At 37.7% G+C, this 21,414-nt stretch overlaps 1 protein-coding gene across 4 annotated transcripts in view; it reads right to left on the reverse strand.

Moving 5' to 3' along the window:
- The window catches only part of dennd5a (DENN/MADD domain containing 5A), a 65,684-nt gene extending 45,240 nt beyond the window's left edge, over window positions 1-20,444 (reverse strand). For 2 of the 4 annotated variants that reach the window (XM_081359433.1, XM_081359431.1), the window contains exon 1: window positions 20,145-20,392. In XM_081359433.1, the coding sequence (XP_081215559.1) occupies window positions 20,145-20,244 (100 nt within the window). In that variant the 5' untranslated portion in view covers window positions 20,245-20,392. Of the gene's footprint in view, window positions 1-20,144 lie in introns of all 4 variants that reach the window. The other 2 variants (XM_081359434.1, XM_081359432.1) reach the window with 2 other exon arrangements.
- Window positions 20,445-21,414: the final 970 nt, after the last annotated feature.

A 21,414-nucleotide genomic window follows, 5' to 3' on the forward strand; every position in this document is an offset into this window, starting at 1 on the left:
ATAATAATAATAATTCACAATATTACTGTTTTTACAGTATTTTTATTAAATAAATGCAGCCCTTATGTGCATGAAACTTCTTTCAAAAACATTTCTATTGTTATTTATTGTCATTTGAAAATGAATGTTTCCAAATGTTTAACAGGTGCTGTAGCTAAAAGAAAAAAAAAAAACGATTATCTTACAGCTTTTTCAAAGTGAAATAACAGATTTCTGCAATTTCATTATGACCTTTAAGAAAAAAAATTATTGCTATCAGTTGAGATGTGTTGCGTAATATGTAAAACTTAAAAACGCCTTGAAACCTTGTTGCGTTCGGTCCACTGTTGTGGAGGTTCACGGTGTGTTTGAGCTTCTGCTCGCTGTCACACCCATTACACACGGCTGAAGGCAGTGTGAGCAAGCATGAATGTCACACAGTAAAATCTCTTCAGCTTCCATATCAGGGACAATTTAAGATCTGTTAACCTGCCTTAGACAATGAATACAGCCTTGATGCAACAAGAATAGACGTGTCTCTGAAGGATATTTCCCTGAGGAATGTGTTCAGGGCAAGAACGTGTTTATTTGTCACCGATCTTCACAGAGAGAGTGTGTTTGACGAGTTCATAGATGTGTGGCATTTATGAGACGCAAATCAGATCCGGTAGTTTAACTGGTCTGGGATCACAACAGAAATAAGGTCAGGAATGTGTGGAATTAGCCAACACACACACACACACACTAGGGACTGCTGGGCTGTTTAAACACTGTCAAGTATGACCATATGAAAACATACTTCAATATGTGGTGTGCTGTTAAATTATGGATTTTATTCCATTCTTTATTAATGTTTCTGATCTGGCTTCTTCCATGAGAATCTTGTTTCCATGCAAGTTTTTTTTTTCTCTCTTTGCACTTGACATCATTATAATATCTGTAAAAATTAAATATGAGATTCTGTTAAGAACTGGAATAAAACTAATAAGAGATAGTACAGTGTGAATACACTAGACACTCTTAAGGGAATGTTATATACATATATATATATATATATATATATATATATATATATATATATATAACGCATGTGAAGCAAACACCAAGGCTGATGTTAAAATCTTTATGTATGTATGGTCAAATTATTAAAATATTATTTCGATTTCAACTCTGACTACAAGAAATAGCTAAAGGAAATAAAGGAATTTCTCTTAAAAAAAACTTAAATAACAGATTCTTGCACTTTTTATTTTATTTATTATGACCTTTAAGAAGAACTGATTGACTTCAGTTATTATGAGGATGTTTTTAAGTATCAAGTTCAAAAGACCCAAACAAGATGTTGTCCTGCTTAATGAAGGTTAAGATTTGATGTGACAGCTGTTTGACATGATGCATGTAAGAATAACTGATGATAGACCATTAATGTACTGAAAATGTAAGTATATTTGAAGTGATAATGTGGCCATCCCGCAAGACAAACTAAAACAGCTTCAAAGCTGTGCAATACGTCTATATAGAAATTTAAATTAATCAATCAATCAAAATTAAACTTTGGTGTTTTGTAAATTAATGTCATACATTATATGTCATGTAGATCAAACTGAAACCAATGCAATGAATATCTAAAGTAGCAACAACTTTTTTTTAAATGCACCAATGGAAAAAAAAATACAAATTAATAGTGATACGAAAAAAAGAAAGAAAAAAACCCCACTGAATTCCTAACCCGTTTATGGACTTAAAATTTGTATATATTTTTTTGGGGGGGGGAAATGTTGCATAATAATAGGGATAATTCAAGTAGGATGCGAGTTGTTTACATTTTTCTTGCAGAATATCCATTTTGCTCATTTTTTTTAAGTAAAAATTCAGAAAATTCTGGATTGAAATATTCTTGCATCAACTGAAACCAATTTAGGCTAATAAAAATAAATAAAAAACATTGTACAGTTATTTGTACAGTTTACTACCATTTATCTAAGACACCATGTATGGCAACCATAAAAAAATGTCATTTGTTTATATTCAATATAAAAGCATATCTAAATCAAAATGTTAACTATATGAAGTTCTGTTTTATTGTAGAAATGTATCAAATCTAGGCTATTTCACTTAACCGAAACAGGTACTGGCAGCAAATGGTGTTCACCAGTATCCATCCAAAACTCACAATCACACCAGAATCACTGCACAGCGACTAAATGTAAGGACTTCCATGTTCTTCCTAATAACCTGAACATGATTTCAGAGGCAGTGCCGCACGCAGAGGACAAAAGCAATCAGCTCTGGTGATGAATGAAAACACTTGGTCATGGTTCATCTGCCTTGTTAATTCTCTGCCAGCACCTCACACATGATTTGTTTCAATCATGGGACGGTCAGCACAAAAGGCCCGAGTTCAAGTGAGGATGAGCTAAACGGAAAGCCTTTGAAAACTAAACACTCATAATTTTATCAACAGAAAACATGCTTTAGATATTATGAACTGCAGTGCAAACAGATTAATAAGGCCGAGGTGAAAAGCACCGGTGATGTAAACCAACTAAATAAACAGCAGAAAGAGCACAAGGGGCCTCGTTCAAAACCACAACAAACACCAGGGTCCCACATATATTACATTTTTCTATTTACATTTTTTTTTTAAATCTATAAACAATTAGTTGCTGATCAGAGTCTGTACCGTACAATTTTATTTGATTTATATATATAAAAAAGTGATTAATCTGTTTGGGAATTTTTTTTTTAATGAAATGACACCTGTAAAAAAAAGCTCTGGTACTTTTACAGAGAGCATCAGAGCCACAAAATGATGCGGAGGGGAAAACACACTGAGGTGAAAAGACCCTGTGGTTTCTGGAAAGGTCAGTGCTTTAGAAAAACAAACCAGACCTTATTTCTTACTGCATTTGGGGAAAGGTACAAAAATGCCAAAGCAACCACATTCAAATAATTGGTTCAACAAACCATCCAGTACATTGAAAACACCCACAATGCATGTTTCGCTACTTTTTTCCCCATTTTTTTCTGTCTGGCCCATAGTAATTTCTAATATCTAATAAATATAGTCGGCATGAAGTTGAGATCATCTTTTCTTCCCTATTGTGAAAAAAAAAGTAAAAAAATAAAAATAAAATTTAGGGCGGGACTTTATTCTGTCAATCTGATAACTGGATCAATGTCGTTTTTTGATTATTACGAGGGCACATGAATTTTTTTTAAACAAATACTGATGTGTCATCAATCAATTATTATAAACAATTCAATATTCCATTAAAAAAAAAATCCTATTTTTTTTTTTTACCTATTACCTATTATTTCCTTTGAAAAATAAAAAAATGCTTTTAATTTGCTATAATCGTAGAAGAAAGCTGGACTATAACAGATGCTTTTTGATTTACAGTACACAAACGGATTTCATGGCTCTAGGCTAAGAGGGAAGATGAACTTTATCTTATAAAGTACTTCTGTGCGGTGGCTGAAAGCTTAGGTCTGTTGGCCAGAGAACAGCCCGAGGCCACGAGCCTGACGTGAATGCATGAGGTCTGAGAGTGTGTTCGTGATGCCCACTGAAGACAGCATTAATACATCTAAACCAGCTGTGACGGGCCCTGAAGTACCAGCAGAAACTGATAGCGTGATTTTAAAGGCATAGAGCTGAGACTAGTCATCTAAACAACTGCAGGAAAAATATTGAAAAGAAACCCCAATAGAGTGCAGGGATGACGTGTTTTCGTAGGCCAAAACCCAGAAACAAGCGATCATTTTAGTAGTTAATCGTCCTTCAACGCTGGCAGAATGGGCTTTCAATAAAACTTGGCTGCTTATTCAGTAGAAAGGTGAATTTTTTTATTTTTAAATCAGTGCTGACTATAGAAAACAAAGAAAAAAGGCTGCTGTCTTCCCTTTTGCCAAATATGTAGGAAAACTTCAACACCCATAATGCACTGGGCATGTTGCCATCCAAGGCCACGCCCACCAGTCTGCGATGGATACGCTTACCAGAGTCAAATACCACCTTACTTTAGTAGGGAACACTTCATAGCAAACTAGTCATAATGGTGTCGACTTGTATTGTTCCCAGGTGCAAGAATTCGAAGAGTGAACGTTTAACGGGAGTGAGTTACTTCCGGTTGGATCTAGTGAAATGTAGGCAGCGGCTAAAGGAGGCAGAGAATCGCAAATACGATGAGAACGCCGCGACGGAAAATCTGAAAAACATCCGTGTTGTACTGGATGACCACGAACACAGTGTTTTGGGACAAAAGCAGCGGCAACAGTTCTGTTAATAACCCTCAGCCAATCGGATAGTACATGGATACAAAAATGCGCAGATGTACAATCTGTAGTATTCACGAAAGTGCAAGCTCAAGATAGAATAAAACGTGAAACTAAGGCAAAATACATCAGTACTCCCTTGGGATTTTTTTTAAGGCTTTCACTAGTCTTGAATAAGGAAGTTGCTAACAAGTGGTTAAATGGGACTTACAGAGGTTGTTGGGGACATTAAACGTCATCACACTGAACAGGTAAATCATCTACTCACTAATCCGCTTTCACAGACTCATTGGCCCTCATTTATCAATCTTGCGTAGAAATAGGCGTATATATTGGCGTAAGATTATGCTTACACTCTTCTCATCGCCTGATTTATGAAGCTGTGCGTACCTTTGAAATTCTGGTGTACGCAATACCTGCCCTTGATAAATGCCGCGGCTGAAATCGATCGTCATTAGAATAACACGCCCCTATATATTCAAGTCTCCGCTTCCCCCACGCCCTCATTTTACACCATGGACACACGGAAGACGGCAAAGAAGAGAAACTTCTTTGAGAAAGAGAAAGCGAAACCAGGAAAGTGGAAAGAAACAAAATTGATTTCTAGATTTTTATTATTAATGACGCTTATTGTTATTTAGAAGAATAATTTCGTTATTATTTTTATTATTATTTAAAATAAGAAGAATGGCATTTTTATTATTTTGTCAGTCTGAATTATTTTTTTGGTCATTGAAAGCCTTTCATTACTAAACCCAGTCCGTGCACACCTGCCGGGCCTAACCCTGGCCTAACCATCGTTTCAAAGAATAGTACAACGGCGAGCGCGTCGAGTATAAACGCCTCGTCCGTTTGGGGAGGTGCGCGCGCAGTCCGCGGAGACTCGCGCTGCGGAGCCAGGCGAAAGTATAAACAAGGCTTGAAACGTCAGGTATAGCGCACAGGCTCGCAACTGAAGGAATACATATGTCTACAATTCAAATGCTTTGGTAAATTCACACAAATTAAACATTGAAGTCCATGTTGCACAAAAATAAACACTGAAGTTTATAATTACTGTGTTGTTGTTTTTTTACAGTGGGTCATAATATATTATATCTTTTAGTTTGTCAGTGCGTTTTGTGGTGTTAGGAATTGTTTTTCTGCGCATTCCCGCACTCAAAACGTGCGTACACCACCTCCTGAGCTGGCGTAGGATTTGAGCGTGCCGTACGCCAACGTCCATATTGATAAATCTCAAAGTCACCGTGGTTTTGGGTGTACGCCAGGTGTACGCTGGAAATTTGGTGTAAGCACTTTTGATAAATGAGGGCCATTGTGTTTATAATTGTGCCCTTGCTTTTGCAACTCAAACTTTCAGGGAAAATGTTGAAAGAGTTCGCTGAAAGAGTTGTCGGAAGCTTATGGTGACGTACATTTATAGCCTTATTGTAGCATTTAAGTCGTATTTAGGTTTAAAAATTCATAAAAGTTGTGTTCATAATGAACAAAGCGTGTAATTACAATTATCAAAACTCCAATGGGAAAATCCTATTGGGTTTTTGTCGAGGGTGATGCGAACCCGGCCTACAGAAACACGTCATCATCGCAGCGCTCCATACTGGAAATTTTTGAATGAGAAATGACAGATTGATTGTGCATCACTTGTACGCCTCTGCTAATGAATAATTGGACTGGGGTTGATGTGATGACACAATGTTGATCCTTGCAGCACAATGGTGTCGGATGGATGAGAGACAGTCACTCTTAGAAACAAAGGTTTCAACGGGGATCTTCATTTGACTGAATTTTAAAGAACCCTTTATGCCAAAAAGGTTCGATATAATGAGAAATGTCCTAAATAATTGCATTTACTTTCATGTTTAGTGGTTTTTCAATTGTTTTCTAGTGATAAAGTATGTTTAAAACTAAGTGATAATGATAATTAAACTAAACTAAAATGGATCCCTTGAAATGTTCTACATATGAAGCGCCTGAAAGACGGTTTTCGACCTTTTCTTCTAACAGAGAGTCTACATTTGTGTGAGCAAAGAAAGGGCCACAAAAAAGAGCAAATGAATATCAGAGTAACAGATGGCGGATGACGTTTTCCTGGGAAAATTCGCTGCTGAAGCAAACATATCCAAACAGCTGAGATCAGCCTCTTCACCCCCGCATTTCCTAAACGTACTCAAATATATGCAATATTCCAAGTTAAATTTCGCAACTTTGAATAGAACTAAAGCTAGTGTTTTACTTTTTGGTCACATTTTATATTAGGGGTCTTTAACTACAATGTACTTGCTTTGGGGAAAAAAACAAGGTTACACTTTATTTTAAGGTGTCATTGTTACAGTGTAATTATATATTTAAGTAATGAATAATATTAATTAACTACATGTACTTACTATAGGGTTAGGGTAGGATTAGGATTTGGTTGAGGGTAAGTTGCATGTAATTATGCATAATTTATAGTTATTACTATGGTAAGTACATGTAACATATGTACACTGTAAAATAAAGTGTTACCAAAAACAATAATTGTTAAGTTGAATTACTTATTGTGTAGATGTTGTATTGCAAAACACTTGTGGTGCCATTGAGGTGGGATAAGAAACTATGTAAGATAATCAAATCTTAAACATCATTTGTTAACAAACATGTATTCAATGAGCTCACTGTTTCTGCCTTTAATTATTACATTGTTTAAATGGCTACATTTTTAGCTAACTGTTTGATTTTGTATATGTGCATTTCTGAAATACATAACTTAGACAGTTACCTCTGATAACAGATCACTCTATATTGTAATGTGGACTCATGCATTTTCTGTGAAGCTGCTTTGAAACGATGTGTATTGTGAAAAGCGCTATACAAATAAACGTGAATTGAATTGACTAGAACCATAGCTAGTGTTTTCCTTTTTGGTCCCCCTTTATATTAGGGGTATTTAACTACAATGTACTTGCATTGGGAAAAAAAACAATAATTATTAAAGGGTTAGTTCACCCAAAAATGAGTAGTGTTTTTGCGCAGCGCGTCTGTGTTACACGTCACCACGTAGGCTCACTATTGGCCGACGCGGGTCATGTGTGTGATGCGTGATGACGTGCAACACCGACGCGCAGCGCAAAAACACTACGAGGCCCAGAGAGAAGGAAATGAAAAGTGGAATAAAGTCGTTATTTTTGTTTGTTTTTGCGCACAAAAAGTATTATCGTCGCTTGATAAACTTAAGATTGAGCCACTGGAGTTACTTGGACTATATTAACGATCTTTTTAATAACTTTTCTGGGCCAGCAAGTTTCGGTCACATAGCAGCCTATGGAGGAGTGAGACATGGCTCAGATTTCATCAAAAATATCTTAATTTGTGTTCCGAAGATGAACGAAGGTCTTACGCGGTTGGAACAACATGAGGGAGAGTAATTACTGACAGAATTTTCATTTTTGGGTGAACTAACCCTTTAAGTTGAATTACTTATTGTGTTGATGTTGTATTGCAAAATACTTGTGCTGCTATCGAGGTGTGATATGGGGAAGGTTAGGGATAGGGCTGTCAAAATTGCTCAAAAATTACGTTCGAATATTCCCTCTAAAAAACACACGAATATTCGAACTATTCGAACATCTGGTTGCGCATTTTGTCAATGACGTACATTACGTCAATAACAGGACAAATTAATACAAAGAGACATAACTACTTGTATAGGTTTATTTAAGTTTAAACATATTTGACAACGTATTACATACACAAAAAAAAAACAAGTAAATCCCCTAATGGCCAAGACCGCAGACCTCACTCTCGGTCACTCGCAAGCACTCTTTCTCTCTCTCGCCCTCACCCGCTGCGTTCACACACCAAACGCGAATAGAGCGTCTGGCGCGAGTGATTTCAATGTTAAGTCAATGTAAAGACGCGTTTACGCGCGTCTGGAGGTCTTGTGGCGCGAATGAGGCGTCACGCTCTCCGAGCATCAAACTTTTGCTTTTGACGCGCAAATTCAAAATGTTTAAGAGTCCAACTAGACGCGAATCCGACAGTGAACGCTCCGAGCGAGCTGTGCTGTGGTAAAAATTTAACTTTTCCTTGACATGAAACGGTAAATAATCAAACCAGTGGAAGCCTGCAGTGCATGAAACTGCTGTATCTAACCCTAACCCTTATTCATGCTGCGCAATATCTATTTAGTCAGTACAGTAGCCTACTCTTTAGTAATGTTTCTGTTTACCGTTAACGCTTCTTCCTGTTACCTGTCCCTGACCCCTCAGGCAGCGCGCCCACTCGCAAAGCTGACAGCCGCGCCTCTGCTACCGCGGGCGTTTTTCCACATTCGAATATTAATTTTCACATTCGAATTTCTGTTTTTTAAAACTATTCGAATATATATTCGAATTTAGAATATTCGTTGACAGCCCTAGTTAGGGACAGGTTTGGGGGTATGAGTAGGTTTAAGGGTGGGTTAAAGAGATAGTTCACCCAAAAATGAAAATTCTGTCATTAAAGGGATACTCCACTTTTTTTGGAAATAGGCTCATTTTAAAACTCCCCCAGAGTTAAACAGTTCAGTTTTACCGTTTTCGAATCCATTCAGCCGAACTCCGGGTCTGGCGGTACCACTTTTAGCATAGCTTAGCATAGATCATTGAATCGAACAAGACCATTAGCATCTCTCTCAAAAAAATGACCAAAGTGTTTCAATATTTTTCCTATTTAAAACTTGACTCTTCTGTAGTTACATCGTGTACTAAGACAGATGGAAAATGAAAAGTTGTGATTTTCTAGGCTGATATGGCTAGGAACTATACTCTCATTCCTGCGTAATAATCAAGAAACTTTGCTGCCGTACCATGAGTGCAGCAGGCGTAATGATATGACGCAGCGCCTGAAAATAGGTCTAATAGGTTAGACAAACTTATTCCCGGTCACATTGGAAGTTACTGAGCTGGGGACTATTTTCAGGCGCTGCGTCTCTTTGGTCTTTTTTTTGAGAGAGATGCTAATGGTCTTGTTCGATTCAATGATCTATGCTAAGCTATGCTAAAAGTGGTACCGCCAGACCCGGAGATCGGCTGAATGGATTCGAAAACGGTAAAACTCAACTATCCCTTTAATTGCTAACCCTCATGTTGTTCCAAACCTGTAAGACTTTTGTTCATCTTCAGAACACAAATGAAAGTCTTTCGATGAAATCTGAGAGCTTTCTGTCCCTCCATTGACACCACTTTGGCGCTTCAAAAAAGATTGTAAAATTAATCATAATCATAAAAAAAATTATAATTTAGCGTCATCCGAGGCTTTTTTGGCCCGAGGTGAGAGACTACAGCCAGTAGGAGGAGCTCGTCCCGCATGTCTTCAACCCGCCCATAGGGGGATCTCACGATAAAACTGCGTCTTCAGTTTCGAGTCAACTAGTAGCCTAGTTGTATCATTTCTTCCGATACTGCCCTCTGTAACCGGTAGGCATGGCTTGGGAGTGTCCTCGTAGGGCAGCGAAGCAAGTGCATTCTGGGAGTTGTAGTCTTTCATCCACATGAGCCAAAAATACATTTTCTGGCTTTTCTCAGTCAAGAAGACACCAACTTCTAAAATAATTTCACATTTCTACAACATAAATGACCCAATTTAAATACACATTCATCTTTCCAGTGAAATATCCCTTTAATTGTTGAAGAATGAATCAAGACCATTGGGGAGATTCACGGTGAGCCGCCCTTCTTTTGCTGCAGTGCAACCTCAGGCTATTCAGCAACATGCAAGGTCAAAATAAGCATGCTAACAACACTGTGTTCCTCTGCTCCAACAGGAAGACCGAAATGAGCTCATTTTTACACAGGAACAAACACACTCTACACAGGGTTAAAGACAATTGTGACTAATTTCTGTAATTACATGGTGTGGCATGAAACGGCTAGAGCTGGACTGCTTCAAAACGGCTTTAATTGAGCGGTCACACATCTTTAAATTATGCGTAAAAGATGGAGTTAAGCCAGTTTTAGGAATTTACGGTACATTCAAATCACAGAATTTCATGACTTTACATGGATGTCTAGTTATTGAGTTCTCAATGCAGCTTAAAAATCATTAAATAAAGCTGTTCTTAAAACGTCTTTATCATGCACATGAGATTAATGACTAATCAGAGTACGAGGAGCTCAAAGGAGCGCTCTTTAATAGTGATGTCATTGAGAAAGAGCTCAAGACACGGGGTGCATGGGAAACTCCTAGGGGATAGTGTTTAAATCGGTATGTGTGTGTGAGTGTGTGTCGAGCGCAGCTGCCGTCCTCAGTGTACCGAGGCCTGATGGTGTGAGCCAGCCAATCAGAATGCTCTGCCAGCAGGGCCTCTCATGCATATGCTAATGAAGCCCTCACCCTGTGCCCCGTCACTGGGAATAAAAGAGGGTTTTGTCACAAACTTTGCAGAATTCTGGCACACTACTGCAGTTTCACTGCAAAAGCAACACGACAGAGGATGAGATGGCTAATTTAAAAAAATAATAATAATAATTCTGCACCCCAATTAGCAGCTTTCATTTGATCAGTGATATAAGATATGCTTTTTTTGGTCACACTTTATTGCATTAAAAAACACATTTTTAGTGGAAAGTAAACAGTTTAGTTAAACTATGAGGAAATGTCACAGCAGTACTAGCGTAAGTGTCGGCTAGCATCGGCGAAGTGTTAGTCACAGAGAGACGTCCGTCAGTCTCTAAACCATCCCGACACTTCAAAAATTTGTGTTTGTCTAAACAATTCACACTGCCATTTAATGAGTAGATGCAAACACATCTGTGCAAACTGCATTCTTCATGACATTCTTGCTCTGTTTGTGAATGCGATGCTAATAGCAAAGAAGGAATGGTACAGGAAATGAGAACATACACACAAAAGTTCACTCAAACAGGTCATAGACATGAAACCACATAAAAGGGCTTTTTATATACAAGAACAGGATCAGATGCATCCTTTCTGGTCCAAGATTTAAAAACATTTTTTAACTTTAACAGTTTTCTGATGCCACAAATATAACTCAAGATCACAAAAATTGGCTTATTCCAAAAATTTGAAGACATTTGTATCCAATTCAGGACAGCTTTTCTGAATCTCAAGCAAAAAGGCAAAATCATTATTTTTACCCAATCTGTGAGCTTGCTGTGGCAAAACGTCTTTCTATTAGAGCTTCACGATTCCAGATAAAGTGAGATTTTTTTTTTTTTTTTTTTTTTGGTTTAAAATAGAGATCATGATTCTCACACGATTATGAACAGACAACTAACAAAAATAACTGTATTTACTAGAGGTTCTGACAAGATGTTAATTGCTGTAGTCCATTTAAAATTATATATAGTACTTGTTCAGTCAAGTCAGTTATTTATATCTTTTGCTGTAGTGTGTCAGTAAGAAATATCAGTTTACATTTCCAAACTTTCTTTTTGCCATTAATTGTAATAATCCAGTGAGATTTGTGTATGCACAAGGAGTCTGACAGCAGCCGGTATGATCTGATCTCACCATCATCGAGTCCGTCTGTGATTACATGAAGAAACAGAAGAAGAAGAAACTGAGACAGACTAAATCCAGAAGAACTGCGGGAACGTCTCCGAGACGCTTGAAGAAACCTTCCTGCAAAGCTACAGTACTGTGAAAAGTACTGTCACTTGTGTTAAAATGCTGTAACGTGAGAATGCTTTCAAAAATAAAATCACAAATTCAATTTATTTATGATTTAACTTCTATTAACTAATTCAAATCAATATATGGTGTAACGACCCTTTGCGTTTAAAACGGCTTTTGTCCAGGTACACTTGCGCATAGTTTCTCAGGTAGCTTTGCAGGAAGGTTTCTTCAAGCGTCCTGGAGACGTTCCCGCAGTTCTTCTGGATTTAGTCTGTCTCAGTTTCTTCTGTTTCTTCATGTAATCACAGACGGACTCGATGATGGCGAGATCAGATCATACCGGCTGTTGTCAGACTCCTTGTGCATACAGAAATCTCACTGGATTATTACAATTAATGGCAAAAAGAATGTTTGGAAATGTAAACTGATATTTCCTACTGACACACTACAGCAAAAGATATAAATAACTTATATCTGGACTTAAAACCATTTTTTGGGGGTGGGGGGGGGATATTAACATGCCTAAGATTTTTGCACAGTACTGCATATAATTTGAATTCTTTTTTTTTTTTTATCTGTTTGAATAAATGATTCAATTCAACTATGTAAAAATCACGGCCAATGTAAATGTACCAAAATCAAACGATCCCGGGACACATTATCCGTCTATTTTCCAAATCTCTGTGTGAAATCGGCTTTTAACTAAAGTTACCACAGTCTGATTTAGTCTGACAGATCCTTTATTGGACTCACTGAATCCATTGGAGCGGTTACTGGATCATTATCCGACTCACTTAATGAACTGAAAGTCATTTCGAAATAAAGCAAGTTTTATATACTTTAGCATCATTACTGACTTTTCTATGATAACTAAATTAGTTAAAGATGCACACTGAGATTTTTTTTTCTGCCCAAGATAAATATTTATTCTGCTTTGTCCTCATTAAAGCACACATTTAAAGGAGGGCAACATATCGGTGCTCTTAAACGTTCTTGAATGCAACAGTGACCCACTTTCAACGGTCTAATGGATGTTTTTCATTACTGCTAAATCAGGCCCGACCGTCTGGCCCAACAGAGAAATGCAAGGAATGACAATGGCTCTTATTTTCTGCATCCTTGCCAAGAGATATACTAACTCTTCAGCAATGCACATCATTCCCATCGCCAGCGGGAAGGGTCACGGGATGCTCACCGGCCCATGTTGAGCACTTTTCTCAAAAGTCTATATCAGAATCCATTAAATACAAATGATGGAAAAATACAAGCAAAAATAACGGTTCAACAAAACACAGCACATTACAGGGATAATTCAATTTCTTCTGGGTGGAACAAATTATTATTTTTTTTTTTTTTTATTTAATGGAAATCAGTGGTTTCTAAAGCTACTTGGTTATCAACACACTGTTTTCTGTTCCTCAGAAAAAAAGGAACGACGTGAGTACATGATGAACTAGCCTACACCTTTAAGCTGTGGTCATGTGACGCAGCACAGCCCTTCAGATGTCAACAAGAGCTGAGAAAACAGACTCATGCAGAAGGAATAAGCAGCTTATGGCATTATGATTTAAATCAATAGAATGTACTTTGAAATTCGTAGACAATCAACCACAGCAAACAATGCATGTACTGAAAAACTGCTGACAAATCAGCTAATCACACCAGCGCCCCTTTCACACAGCGCGTTGATCCCGGGAAATTGCTAGAGTGCCTTCTGTGTGAACGTAAACACGTCCCGGGATTGATACCAAAATCAAACGATCCCGGGACACATTATCCATGTATTTTCCGGAGTCTCTGTGTGAAAGGGACACTATAGAGTGCCCTCACTGTAGCATGACAAAAAAAATCCAACCATTTCTTTGATTTTTGTACAAAAGAACACCATGTCCTCATCAGGTGCAACATGATCAGTTTGCAGTGAAGTAAATTAACTTTATACTGTAAAACCTAACACTGAAAGATACATTTATTCACTTATTTAAAAAAAAAAAAAAAAGTTAATTTAACTCAAAAACTGCATTGCATTAAGCAGAACTTAAACCGAATAAGTAATGAATAACCTATTTGTTATTTTAGCTCTAAACATTTAAGTTGAATTTAATTCATTTAATCTAGTTCATGTTTATGGTTGAAAATAAAAAAATAATATTAAAAGTAAATTAGAAACCAGTGGGTGGGTTTACAATGGGTTTTTTTTTTGGGGGGGGGGGTCTAATTTCTTTTAAATTTTATTTTTCAATAAATTACTTTTGTTTAAGGCCTATACTTTTATAGCTCATGAAATAAACACATAAATACACATTTGAAGCCTACAATTAGGTCTCTTCACAGCGTTCTCCCTCACGCACTGGAAAAACCCGCGTATTTATTTCAATCTGCCCATCCCCCACACACAGCTCACACTGAGTAACTCGTCGGAACAGGATTGGTGGCCATGAAGAGATTTAACAGGTAAGCACGGCAAACTGCTTCATCCTCTTTAGAGCACTTTTATTTAACGTTGTATTGTCGTGACTCTTCATCTTAGGGTGATTTCACACTTGGTTCGATTGCCTGTTCCGAACCCGAGTTTGATTGCTCCCCCTCAATCCCACTTTTCGTCAAGGTAAGTGTATATACATATATACACACGCACACGCACGCACCACATTATACGTCATCAATAGCGGTTCACTTCAGTAGCACCTCAATGCAGTACAAAAGATCCGGGGGGAGGAGTCGGATCTCATATAAGGGGTGGAGATTGGTAGGTTTAGGGGTGGGTCTAGGGATCAGGGGGTGGAGTTGGGTAGGTTTAGGTATGTAAGGTGGGAGGAGTTGGATCTGGATCCGACTCCTCCCCCTGGATCTTTTGTACTGCATTGAGGACCATCTCGTTCACTTCCGCGATTTGGTACAATTGCGTTCATATCAGCAGCGAACCGTACTGGAGTTCACATAAACCGTACCCAAGACCACACCCTTTTTAAGCGGACTCGAGTACGGTTCGCGGGTGCGCACCCGAGTTCGGAAGACAGCGTTCACATCATCCAAACGAACCGAACTCTGATGTCATTCGAACCCGGGTGCGCACCAAAAGTGCCAGTGTGAAAGCGGCCTTAAGAAGACCAACTAGCTAAAGTAAGCAAGTTACTTACTACTGTAGTAAGTTACGTAATTTGTGTCACAGAAACGTATGCGTGAATGAACCAAAATCAAATGTCCTCATCACGTGCAACACGATAAGTTTGCAGTGAAGTAAATTAACTTTATGTAATGAAAACAAAAAAACACGTGACACTGAAACACAGCCAATGAGAACATGTTCAATGTTAAATATAAAGGTAGGAGTCAAATATTTTATATAGGCTATAGACTCAAAAAAACAAAACAAAAAATTCAGGATACTGCATTTTGTAAACTCCAAATAAGCTTGACAGATCTTTATCGGAAAGGGCAGTTTATTTTCTTCTTTGCGGAGTATATCTACCCTATTTATTCATAGACAACCATGACCACACTTACAAATGCATGATAAAGAAAAAAAAACTGACTCGTTTCCTCTGTAAACAGCATGTAAGCAGTTTCGTTCCCCTAACTAGGCCAACCCAGACTTACTAGTGTCACCCATGTACTTTTTACAATAGTGACATGTTGAAACATTTCAAAACAACCAAATCTTCTTTTTTCTACACATAAAAACATCAGAGCATCAGCAAACCCTTGCAACAACAACGCGATTGGATGCTTCTTAAGAAACTGGTGTGTTTTTGTATTCCCCAGAGCATCTCAGTGACCTCTCTTTGTCCTGAGGGTCTCCTCTGGGACACCCTCCATTGATCGCGCTTTTCCCCAGGGGGAACGTCATGATGGACACTGGTCACTTTCACTGCAGGCTCAGTTGCACTACAACCATCTCTAAATGTATCATTTACTGCCCATCAATGCATTGACCCTCAACAGACATGAATGATTGCAAGCTTCTCCATGACTCAAAGTTGCACACATAACCATACAATCATGCTCTCTAACAAAACGCACATCAGGATAAGGATGGTTCGATGGCCTGGGACCAGTGTGAGAGTGTTTCGGCCCAGAGCATTTTTATTGCTTTATACAAGCCTCGGTACTCATTTCTGATTTATAGCTCAGATCCGATTTGTTTGTTTGGCTGTTCACATTTTTTTTCCTCAATGCGGCCAATATCAGATTTGAGCGTGAACAGTTTACGATCCTGAACTGCGCAAAAGAACGATAACAAAGACGGCGCGCAGAATGCTATCATGTGGAAGTAAACGCGGAAGTCAGCATTTATGCGTTCATTTACTATCGTTCTTTGTGCACAGGCAATAATGAGGACAGAGACAAAGATGAGGAGAAAGAGAGCAACGTTTTTCTCATATAGTTTTTCCACAAGTTTTGCTTGTATAGATTCAGATTATTTTATTTTATGCCATGTCAGCATTCAAAGCTATTTTCATGGCAAAAATTCAATTACATATCATATAAATGCAATAAACCAAAACAAACCAAAACAGCAAGTCATATTATAAAAGATTTTTTTAAATTAACACATGATAAAAAATCCAAAAACCTTTTCAGGCATACTCTTATTAATTATGTCCTTAAGTGAAGTGACTTCATAAAAGAGCATTCTGCTTGTTCGCTTGTATAGAGCTGTCGCCGTAACACTTATGAGCATAATAACAGCTCACCGTCCCTGCGCTGACTAACTTTACTGCTGGCTTTCATTTTAAACAAGTGACCAAAGAACTACCAGAATGTAAAATCTTTGGAGCGAGACTCCCATCAGTGCAAAATTGTGACGAATGTTGATCTAGACTAGAGTAACGTAAAAGTCACATAAATACTGATGTGACTGCTCACACTGCAAAACATCAGACCAGTATCTGATTTTGGACCTCATATGGTCCTAAATCAGAATTGAAAAGATCAGATTCCACGTGGTTTGTGCTGTTCACACTGTTATGAAAAAAAAAAAAAAAAAAAAGATATTGAGTCGCATATATGCAAAAAAAAAATTGGATTTGGGCCACTTTTTGCCTGCAGTCTGAATGTAGCCTATATACTGCATTTGTTGATGATGTTCATGTGTTTTTAGGCCTTGCAAACTTCAACTTTTGGTTTTCTGAGATGTACTGAACAGTTCTTGTGAATTCCGCCGATTTAAAGGTGCAGTAAGCAATTTCTGAGAAACGCTGTTGATATTTTAAATCACCAAAACGAACACACCCTATCATGATAGCTCCGCCCCCAAATTTACAAACACACAATAGGTGTGTTCGACATCGGCTGCGGCTGGATGTAACCGATCGGCGAGAATAGCCGCGTGCAGGCGGGGAGGAGCTGCAAACGGAGACGTGAAGTCGGACACTTTCTGGTTCCCGTAGTGACCGCTCACGTGGTGTTTGCATACTTTACCACAGCTGAAGTGAAATAAATGCAATATTTGCCAAATAATACACAGATGTTTCAGAGACATTTCATTCAATACTTTATGTACTGCTTCATACAGCGTCTGTTTGAACAAGAATAAAGTTCAACATAAGCTACTATTCAATGAAGTGGAGTCTACGGTTTTTAATCAGTTTTAATTTGATAAACATGACACAATATACCATCGCAACTACATGAAAGAGTGTTTACTGTTATAAAAAACTGATTTGTGAGCTTTAGAGGAATTAAGGTGTTCGAATAAACACATGCCATGCGGTGAATCCGGCCAATCGTGGAACAGCTGTGTCGTCATCAGCCCAGTGCAGCCGCTCTTGAGAAGCTGCGCTGGCTGAGTTCTCCGGCTACTCTCGAATCGCTCTCGCGGTACTTTGATGGCATACGTCACAGTCACGTGGCGTCGGCGCTGTATCAAGTCGGACAAAATTTCTAACCGGCATGCACTGCTTCAAGTCAGCCGCCGATCGGTCTGCGCAGAGCTGCATGAAGTCGAACAAGCCTAACGCAACACAGGCACCTCCCCCCTAATGAGTGGACACGCCCCTTACTGCTGATTGGCTATAAGTGTGTTGTGGTGCTCGATCAGATCCAGTTCAACATAATTTCTCAAAAATCGCTACTTACTGCACCTTTAATAGGCACCAGTAATATGTGGGCACCGATTAATCGCATCCAAAATAAAAGTTTGTGTTTACATATATGTGTGTGTACTAATGTGTATAATTATTTTGTATATATAAATACACACACATGTATGAATATATTTAAGAAAAATGTGTTATTAATATATAACATATTTATATTTTTATATAATATAAATTATGTATAAATATATATACAGTATATACATGGAAATATTTCTTAAATATAGGCTATACATGCATAAGTGTGTATTTATATATATAAAATGATTATACACACTACATACACATATATTAAATAAACAAACTTTTATTTTGGATGCGATTAATCGCGATTAATCCTTGCCTAGCCAAATTTAGCAAACAAAATTCAGTGACTGAATAGTGTTTTACCTTTTACATATGATTTAAAACACCAACGGTGCAGTTCACAGAGAGGCACAACTATCACCCCCTGACACCCCCTCATGCAACAAAACACTTATGGAATAAAACACAGAGGGATCTGCATTAATGAAATACCACTTTCACAAAGATCCAAGAAACTTTAAGAGAAAACTGATGTTCTGATTGCATCAGTGGAGATCTAGCAAAAAAATGCAATGCAAGATGAGGAAGCCCGAAACCACAGGAAATCTGAATCTGCACTCTCGCCCTACAAGACTGCACGTGCTGGTTGAAAAAGCCTTTAATATGAGAACATGTTGTAAGTTATTCACTGTAAAAACATATAAATATAAATATATAAACGTAATATATATATATATATATATATCAGGGGCGTTTCCTCCGAGGAGGCAAGGGAGGGCAGTGCCTCCTCATTGGATGAGAAAATAATCCATATCACGAAAATAAAACAACGCAAATATTACAAAACGTGACATTAAAAAGTGTATAAATCACTTGTTTTTTTTTTAAATAACACTTTCCAACAGGAACACCCGCACAGGTAAAGTTAGAGCGGGATGCCACGTCTCTCTTGCCTCCCCTGAGACCATTGACTTTTAACAGACCCACTAAAGTGTGAATGAATGGGGGAAAGTCACATGAGAGGAGGCAATGCCTCCATCGTGATATGATTGGATATGATCGGTTATGATTGGTTATGATTGGTGCGATAAATGCAGCCTCTTGTTTTCGTGCGCGTTCGTGAATCAGTCTGAGTGAACAAAATGATGCTGTTAAATGGGAAGACTAATTAAAAAGTAAGTAAACAACATCAATTTAAATATCACTATACTTTATAAATCACGTCAAAAGAAAACTTGAAATGGCCAGAAAACATGATGACTGTTGGGTTTTTAGTAAGCAATCAGCTTGGTGAAAATAAAGATCTTTGTGTCTTGATAACTGATGAAAATACGTTGACTATTAAAAAAACAGCTAAACATCGGTTCACAAATAAAATATATTGTTTAAATTGTTACTGCCTTTAGTTATTGTTTTGGAATAAAGGAAACGAATGCTTAAAAACACAAATACCTAGGCTATATTTTCTTAATTATATGTTTGTGTGAGTGAGTGTGTGTGTGTGCTGGAGATGAAGGAATTGATCAGATCCAGATGTTAGGTTGAAAAAGTCTGAACAGATTACATTATACTACAACCTTGTTTTGATGAATGCTGGAAATAAAAACAACTGTTTATGAAGAAATAAAAATTATGGCACAAATGTCAACACAAATATTGAAGCACCATGAAAAACCATGAATATACGAAGATATTGCAGAATATAGATTGTATATTATAACACTGATCCTCATTCTTTGTCTTGTAAAACAGAAGTAAACAATGTCAATTTGGTTTGGTTTATGTTTTATATTCAAGAATATAGATGGAGGAGCTATTATGAAATGACAGATGCTTGAGTTTAATCGACTTAATTTGAATAAGCTTTCCCAATGATACAAAATTAAGTACACTTTTAACAGCTTTCCTTTAAGAATAACGGTCTCCTCTTTTATAAGGTCAACTATCTAGAACACTCCTAAAGTCCAGTGTCTATGCATAAAATGAAACGATACAAATGTCAACTCGTCTACCCAACTGAAAAGACATTTTCACGTATTTTCAGCTGCTGTAGTCACTATTATTGTGGTTTAACATCACATAACTAACACCTTGAAGCAAATACATAATAAAACCTCACAAATCTGTCGAAATCAGAGCGGTGAAGTGATCTGGTCTTACCGGACAGCTCGTCTGGCTCTAAGCCGCTCTCGGTGTCCAAACCGCAGGTCACGAAATAATCCGCGAAGCGGCAGGAGCTCGAGCTGAATCCGGTGCTCATTTTGAGACGGCTCCAGTTGTGCTCTTCTGTTTATGGGTTTAGAAGAGCGCATAGTACGAGCTCTCTCGATCATTCTGCGCAGACATTGCGGATGAGGGTCAAGACAGGAGAAGCCCCGAGCGCCAGTCGCATTGTGGCCTCCGGTAACGTTACAGCTGTTCTCTCTCCCCGTCCTCCGAATCCTCAGCGCGCGCGCGCTCGCTCGCTCTCGCGCATGCGCACTGCTGTGCTCGGGATGACGTTATGCGCTTCAGCATCATCGCGCGTGAAGAGACTGAACGCCGCTGCATCAAACTACTTATCGCTTCTCTGACAGAAAAATCACATATTCAGTTATCATCCAGGAGCTAACTATGAAGTAACTGCCGTAGCCTGCAATTTAAACAATTTGTCGTGATGATTAATCGCAGCAGCATGGCAGCAAATGTTGTTTGATGTTGCCCTCTGGTGCTGGATTTGGAAATCGCATGCATTTAAAAAAACTAGCAATTCTTCATACACTTATGAATGTAAAATGTGATAAAAGTAATAAAGTAATTATACATTTAAAATGAGAAGGGTTTAATTTCAGAGTCTTCAAAAAAAAAATTGGCTTACACTGAAGTTTGAAGATACTTGTTAACTAAATTTGAAAAGTCGACACTAAATACTTGCAGTAATACTTGCAATACTTGCAGTCCCAAAAAAAAGGAAAAAAAAAAAATATATATTTCTTCAAAGTTTCTTCTAATTGATGACAAAAGGAGCACATGGGGGAAATACTGTTATTAAATTATAATTTACTAGGTAGCAACTGTGTATAATTTTAAGAGACTTCAACCACTTTATTAGACATAAAAAATAAAAAAAATTCTTCCCATTCTGTGTATCTACACTTTAATTCCCAAAACGAACACAAGCGTGTAGAGAAATCTCTATTTTATGGATTTCATAGTTGCAGACCAACAACAAAAAATGTAAACCTCCAAGCGAACTGAAAGGAAAAAGCATTATCATCACAACTTAATAAATTAATGACATTTCTGATGTCCTGGCAGAAATGCTAATGTGTGACACTTTTATTATTTATTTATTACTTTTGTAAAACTAAAAAAAAAAAAAATAATAACTGCAGTTTCGGGGACACCAATTATTTGTTATAAAAACATATTGTACACATGAATGCCAAAT

This window comes from Scardinius erythrophthalmus (assembly GCF_964197995.2).
Source record: "Scardinius erythrophthalmus genome assembly, chromosome: 2".
Taxonomy (NCBI): Eukaryota; Metazoa; Chordata; class Actinopteri; order Cypriniformes; family Leuciscidae; genus Scardinius; species Scardinius erythrophthalmus.